The 7,500-nt window shown below is 47.8% G+C and overlaps 1 protein-coding gene across 1 annotated transcript in view; it reads left to right on the top strand.

Annotated features, from left to right (window-relative positions):
- The window catches only part of hpse (heparanase), a 12,155-nt gene that overhangs the window by 783 nt on the left and 3,872 nt on the right, over positions 1-7,500 (top strand). Inside the window, exons 2-3 of the mRNA XM_039779078.1 lie at positions 3,772-3,899; positions 6,102-6,230. Of these exons, the coding sequence (XP_039635012.1) occupies positions 3,772-3,899; positions 6,102-6,230 (257 nt within the window). The remainder of the gene's footprint in view (positions 1-3,771; positions 3,900-6,101; positions 6,231-7,500) is intronic.

The following is a 7,500-nucleotide window of genomic DNA, read 5'->3' as shown; positions in this document are numbered from 1 at the left end:
GAATAAATTAATTATAGCCTATATTTTTATACTGATATTTGGACTTGTCCTGTGTGTCTGAAATACAAGTTTGAATTGAATCAACAGTCAGGCATCCGCTGACAGACTCAGATTATTATTCTAAGTGTGTGACAACATTATGGGATGGATCCCTACAGAGATAGAGCTTCTAGTTAAAGAGTAAGATCCTTTATTAGACATCAAAACATCCGCGACATTGCGTTCGCTAAACTCCACCAGACTCCATGTAAATAATCTGTGATTTTAGCGCAAAACACACTTCATTCACAGTGGACAGAAACTAAATAAAACTATGACGTGTGTGTGTGTGTGTGTGTGTGTGTGTGTGTGTGTGACTGCACTGAGTGATTCAAGTAACTGGCTGAATTAAGAACCATCACTAACGATTATTTTCATTGTCAGTTCATTTTCCAAATTGTTTGTGTTTCATGATTAATCGTGTGTGTGTGTGTGTGTGTGTGTGTGTGTGTGTGTGTGTGTGTGTCTGTGTGTGTGTGTGTGTGGTTGTGTGTATGTGTGTCTCTGTGTGTGTCTCTTGTGTGTGTGTGTCTCTGTGTGTTGTGTAACTCTGTGTGTGTGTGTCTCTGTGTGTGTGTGCGTGTGTTTGTGTGTCTCTGTGCGTGCGTGGTCCTGTGTGTCCTGTGTGTGTGTGTGTGTGTGTGTCCCTGTGTGTCCTGTATGTGTGTCTCTGTGTGTGTGTGGTCCTTGTGTGTCTCTGTGTGTGTGTGTCTCTGTGTGTCTCTGTGTGTCTCTGTGTGTGTGTCTCTGTGTGTCTGTGTGTGTGTGTGTGTCTCTGTGTGTGTTCTCTGTGTCTGTGTGGTGTCCTGTGTGTGTGTGTGTGTGTCCCTGTGTCGGCGTGTGTGTCTCTGTGCGTGTGTGTGTGTGTGTCTCTGCGTGTGTGTGTGTCCGTGTGTGTGCGTGTCCCGTGTGTGTGTGCGTGTGTCCGGGTGTGCGTCTCCCCTGCGCAGGTGTGTTTTGTGTGTCCTGTGTGTGCTTTTCCGTGTGTGTGGTCCTGTGTGTGTGTGTGTGTGTGTGGCAGTCCCCGCCGTGTGGTTTCTGGTCCTGTGTGTGTGTGCTCCTGCGTCCTGTGCGTCCGTGTGTGTGTGCGTGTGTGTCCCGTGTGCGCGTCCTGTGTCCGTGCGTGTGTGTGCGTGCGGTCCCTGTGTGTGTGTCCTGTGTGTGCGTGCGTGCGTGTGTCCCGTGCGTGTGTGCGTGCGTTTGTGTCCTGTGTGCGTTCCCGTGTGTGTGCGTGCGCGCTCCGTGTGCGTGTGCGTGCCTGTGTGTGTGTGTGTGTGCGTGTCTGTGCGTCCGTGTGCGTCCCGTGTGTGCGTCTCCGTGCGTGCGTCCCTGTGTGCGTGTGTCCCCTGTGCGTGCGTGTCTGCGTGCGTCCCCTGTGTGCGTGCGGTCCCCTGTGTGTGTCCTGTGTGTGTGTAGGTCCTGTGTCCTGTATGTGTCCTGTGCGTGTCCTGTGTGTCCTGTGTCCGTGTGTCCTGTGTGCGTCTCCGTCCTGTGTGTGCGTGTGTCCCTGTGTGGCGTCCTGTGTCTGTGCGTGCGTGTGTGTCCTGTGTGGTCTCTGTGTGTGTGTGCGTGTGTGTGTGCGTCCCGTGTGTGTGTGTGTGTGTCCCGCGTGTGTGTGCGTGTGCGTGTGTCTCTGTGTCTGTGTGTGTGCTCTGTGTCCTGTGTGTGTGTGTGCGTGCGTCCCCTGTGTGCGTGCGTGCTGCGTCCCCGTGTGTGTGCGTGTGTGTGCGTGTTGTGTGTGTGTCCTGTGTCCGGTGCGTGTGCGGGCCGCGCTGTGTGTGTGTCCCGGTGTGTTGGCTCGTGTCTGTGTGTGTGTCGTGCGGCCCGGTGTCCGTGCGTCTGTGTGCGGTATGCGCAGGTGTGTGTGTGTCGGTCCTCCTGGTCTGTGCGCGGCGTGTGTGTGTGTGCGTGTCCCCGTGTCTGTGTCTGTGTGTGTGTGTTGTGTGTGCGTTGTGTGGGCCCGTGTGTGTGTGTGTGTGCGTCCTGTGTCTGTGTGTGTGTGTGTGTGTGTACGCAGTGCGTGTGTGTGTGTGTCCTGCGTCCGTGTGCGTCCCTGTGTGTGTGTGTATCCCTGTCTGCGTGCGTGTGCGCGGTGTGTGTGCGCACGTAACGAGTGCTGTGCGCAGTCTGTGTGTGTGTGCGCAGGTGTGCGTCCTGTGCGCGTGTAGGTGTGTCCGGTGTGTGTGTGTGTGTGTGTGTGCTGTGTGTGTGTGTGTGTGTGTGTGTGTGCGTGTGTGTGTGTGTGTGTGTGTCTCTGTGTGTCTCTGTGTGTGTGTGTGTGTCTCTGTGTGTGTGTGTCTCTGTGTCTGTGTGTGCGTGTGTGTGTGTGTGTCTCTGTGTCTGTGTGTGTGTGTGTGTGTGTGTGTGTTGTCTGTGTGTGTGTGTGTGTGTGAGAATCATCAGGAAAAATGTACTGAAAGTAAGAAGCTGAACCGGTGGTGTGTTGTAACATCCTGTCAGGGTTTCCCCTGCCACACGTTTCCATTTGTCTTATAATCTGCACCAAAAAATTACCAATTTCTTCCCTGGGGGGCTACCAGCGTTCAGCTTTAGGCTCCAGCCCCCCCTCCAGCTCTCCCAGCTGGCACATCACATCATTTAAACTTTAACCGGAGCAGATGTTTAGTGGCTTTAACTTTAAATCCATTCAGCGTTAACTTTCCTTTTTAAAGCCGCTTAAATCCTCTGAAGTCCCGAGTGATCCCGCGGAGTAATGACTCAGCATATATTAATATTAATATTAATATTAATATCAGCTCAGAGGAAGCTACAGACGGTGCTGATTGGATTAAGAGCTTTAAAATCAGAGATTAAATAAACATTTAAAGACATGAGGAGCTCTGAATATATCCGTCAGAGAGACCGGTCGCTGATTATCGTCATTTATCTATTCATCTACTGATTAGTTTCTCAGTTTATCATTTTTATCTAATAAATATGAATGTATGAAGTCTTCAGATGTCTTGTGTTGTTCCAACCAACGGTCCAAAACAGCTTTTTCACTTGGACCACATTTATGTAGCTTTTTCTGACGTTTTTGGTGGTTTTCTTTGGATGTTTTTGTAGCTATTTGTCGCTTTTTTCAGCGCTGTTGTCACTTTTTGTAGCTTTAATTCAGTGTTTTTGTCACTTTTTTCAATTTTTTTGTCACTTTTTGGACGTTTTTACGTTTTTTTTGTCACTTTTTACCACATTTTTGTAGCTTTTTCTGACGTTTTTTTTTTCAATATTTTGTTGCGTTTTTTTCAACGTTTGTTTATTTTTTTCAACGTTTTTGTTTATTTTTTCAACAATTTTGTCGCTTTTTTCAACAATTTTGTCGCTTTTTTCAACAATTTTGTCGCTTTTTTCAATGTTTTTGTCACTTTTTTCAACAATTTTGTCACTTTTCAAGGTTTTTCTTGATTTTGGGAAATTTTTGTAGCTATTTGTTTATTTTTTTCAACGTTTTTGTAGCTTTTTTTCAACAATTTTGTCGTTTTTTTCAACGTTTTTGTCACTTTTTTCAACAATTTTGTCACTTTTCAAGGTTTTTGTTGCTATTTGTTGTTTGTTTTTACGTTTTTGTCACCCTCCTCCCCCTCGGAGCTTGGACCCCTGGCTTGGACCCCCCTGGCTGGGGCCCCTGGCTTGGGCCCCTGGCTTGGACCCCTGGCTTGGACCCCTGGCTTGGGCCCCTGGCTTGGGCCCCTGATGATCCACTGACTGAATCTGTTGTATTTATCTCTCCAGCTCTGCAAAGATCAGGACGCTGGCAAAAGCATTAACGCCATCTTTTCTGAGATTTGGGGGGACGAGACAAGACTTCATGGTGTTCGCCCCCCGGAGATCTCACCGGGACGCTGCAGGTCTCACCGCCGGTAACCGCTTTCAATACAATCACCACGTTCATATAATGATGATGAAGGTAGTTTTAACCCTTTGTACTTATGGTGACTTCTCCTTTCTCCCTTGCATCAGCATCAGTATCTTTTGCATCTGTATGCTCCTGTTTGGCAGCATCAGGCGTCCCGCACACTGGCAGCGTGGCGTGGGCGTGGTACAGTACAGGCCAAAAGTTTGGACACACCTTCTCATTCAATGTGTTTCTTTATTTTCATGACTATTTACATTGTAGATTCTCACTGAAGGCATCAAAACTATGAATGAACACATGGAATTATGTACTTAACAAAAAAGTGTGAAATAACTGAAAACATGTCTTATATTTTAGATTCTTCAAAGTAGCCACCCTTTGCTTTTTTTGATAACTCTGCAAACCCTTGGTGTTCTCTCAATGAGCTTCATGAGGTAGTCACCTGAAATGGTTTTCACTTCACAGGTGTGCTTTGTCAGGGTTAATTAATGGAATTATTTCTTCTTAATTTCTTTCTTATTAATAAAACAAAGCAAAGACTGGCTACTTTGAAGAATCTAAAATATAAGACATGTTTTCAGTTATTTCACACTTTTTTGTTAAGTACATAATTCCATATGTGTTCATTCATAGTTTTGATGCCTTCAGTGAGAATCTACAATGTAAATAGTCATGAAAATAAAAAGGAAACGCATTGAATGAGAAGGTGTGTCCAAACTTTTGGCCTGTACTGTATGTCATTTAGACACAAATACATTTTAATAAATGACCTTGTTTGTTTGAAAGTCTCGAGGTTTTGATATAAATGTAATTTAAAAAAAATAAATAATGGATTTTCTAACATGTCACCTGTCAATCCAGAAGGAAATATTCTGGAGCCTATTCTGCCGTCAATACTGCCGATGTTATCTTTGCTGTAATCAGATCAGAATATATTTATGTTTATGTGTCCAGACGAGGCTAGCAGCAGCAGCAGCGCCGCGTCAGACACCTTTCTGGTGTGTAAAGACGTAGAAAACACCACGCAGGTTGTGTGCAGGAGGCCTTACAATTAAAATACACAATATATCTTGTCATGCTATGCAGACGATACACAGCTATTCATTTCTCTCTGATCCAATCCAATCCAATCCACCTTTATTTATAAAGCACTTTAAAAACAACATAGTTGACCAAAGTGCTGAACACAATCTAAAATATGCAATAACTTTTATAGTAGTAACACAATAGAACAATAAAATAGCAATACAAAAGAATTCTAAAAAGAAAAACAGCCTCAAAAATCATCCCTCAAACCGAGTTAAAAGCCAAAGAAAATAAATGAGTTTTAAGACGAGATTTAAAAACGGGAAGCGACTCGCCCTGGGAACTATATTTCTTGATGATGATGTTGTTGTGTCTCTGTGGGTGTTGGATGGGTCCTGTGATGATGTTGTTGTGTCTCTGGGGGTGTTAGATGGGTCCTGTGATGATGTTGTTGTGTCTCTGTGGGTGTTAGATGGGTCCTGTGATGATGTTGTGTCTCTGGGGGTGTTAGATGGGTCCTGTGATGATGTTGTTGTGTCTCTGGGGGTGTTGGATGGGTCCTGTGATGATGTTGTTGTGTCTCTGGGGGTGTTAGATGGGTCCTGTGATGATGTTGTTGTGTCTCTGGGGGTGTTGGATGGGTCCTGTGATGATGTTGTTGTGTCTCTGGGGGTGTTAGATGGGTCCTGTGATGATGTTGTTGTGTCTCTGGGGGTGTTAGATGGGTCCTGTGATGATGTTGTTGTGTCTCTGGGGGTGTTAGATGGGTCCTGTGATGATGTTGTTGTGTCTCTGGGGGTGTTAGATGGGTCCTGTGATGATGTTGTTGTGTCTCTGGGGGTGTTAGATGGGTCCTGTGATGTTGTTGTGTCTCTGGGGGTGTTAGATGGGTCCTGTGATGATGTTGTTGTGTCTCTGTGGGTGTTGGATGGGTCCTGTGATGATGTTGTTGTGTCTCTGGGGGTGTTAGATGGGTCCTGTGATGATGTTGTTGTGTCTCTGGGGGTGTTGGATGGGTCCTGTGATGATGTTGTTGTGTCTCTGGGGGTGTTAGATGGGTCCTGTGATGATGTTGTTGTGTCTCTGGGGGTGTTAGATGGGTCCTGTGATGATGTTGTTGTGTCTCTGTGGTTGTTAGATGGGTCCTGTGATGATGTTGTTGTGTCTCTGGGGGTGTTAGATGGGTCCTGTGATGATTTGGAGCTCCCCTCGTGGCTGGAGGACCGGCTGAAGAAGGACTGGACCCGACAGCAAGCGGTCCTGATGAGAGAAGACCTGCACAGAAAGTACCGGCGAGTCAAGTTCACAGGTACCAGTCGGACTGTCTTCTGCTGGCGGGACAGTGCCTCCATAGTTCACACGATGAGTTCCAGTCTGAAACATCGGTGACTTCAACAAATATGGTCGCTTTTTGGCTCCAAAAAAAACCCAAAGATGACTACGGCTAAAATGCAGCAGCAGCGGCAGCAAAAACTGTCCTGTCCTGTTAGTAGTGTCCTGAGGAGGTTCCCGGGACAGTCCCGGGAACCTCCTCAGGACACTACTAACAGGACGGGACAGTGTCTGACTGTCCCGGGAACCTCCTCAGGACACTACCAACAGGACAGGACAGAGTCTGACTGTCCCGGGACAGTCCCGGGAAAGTCATGGAGTCACAGGACAGTGTCTGACTGTCCCGGGACACTCCTCAGGACACTACTAACAGGACAGGACAGAGTCTGACTGTCCCGGGACAGTCCCGGGAAAGTCATGGAGTCACAGGACAGTGTCTGACTGTCCCGGGACACTCCTCGGGACACTACTAACAGGACGGGACAGTGTCTGACTGTCCTCAGACACTGTCCCGTCCTGTTAGTAGTGTCCGAGGGTGTCCCGAAGTCCACCGTCCTGTTAGTAGTGTCCGGAGTGTCCGGGACAGTCAGACTCCCGTCCTGTTAGTAGTGTCGAGTGTCCGGGACAGTCAGACACTGTCCGTCCTGTTAGTAGTGTCCCGAGGAGTGTCCCGGACAGTCAGACACTGTCCCGTCCTGTTAGTAGTGTCCCGAGGAGTGTCCCGGGACAGTCAGACACTGTCCTGACCTGTCAGTATTGTCCTGAGGAGTGTCCCGGGACAGTCAGACACTGTCGTGTGAATCCTATTACTGTCCCGGGCAGTGTCTGACTGTCCCGAGACAGTCATGGGAGTCACAGGACAGTGTACAGGACAGTGTCCAATTGTCCCGGGACAGAGGCTAATGTCCCGGGACAGTTGGACAGTCAGACACTGTCCTGTCCTGTTAGTAGTGTCCTGAGGAGTGTCCCGGGACAGTCAGACACTGTCCCGTCCTGTTAGTAGTGTCCTGAGGAGTGTCCCGGGACAGTCAGACACTGTCCTGACCTGTTAGTAGTGTCCTGAGGAGTGTCCCGGGACAGTCAGACACTGTCCTGACCTGTTAGTAGTGTCCTGAGGAGTGTCCCGGGACAGTCAGACACTGTCCTGTCCTGTTAGTAGTGTCCTGAGGAGTGTCCCGGGACAGACAGACACTGTCCCGTCCTGTTAGTAGTGTCCTGAGGAGTGTCCCGGGACAGTCAGACACTGT

The sequence above is a fragment of the Perca fluviatilis genome, chromosome 17 (genome assembly GCF_010015445.1).
Source record: "Perca fluviatilis chromosome 17, GENO_Pfluv_1.0, whole genome shotgun sequence".
Taxonomy (NCBI): domain Eukaryota; kingdom Metazoa; phylum Chordata; class Actinopteri; order Perciformes; family Percidae; genus Perca; species Perca fluviatilis.
The sequence above is the reverse complement of the archived record's forward strand: the minus strand, read 5'-3'. Positions and strand labels throughout refer to the sequence as shown.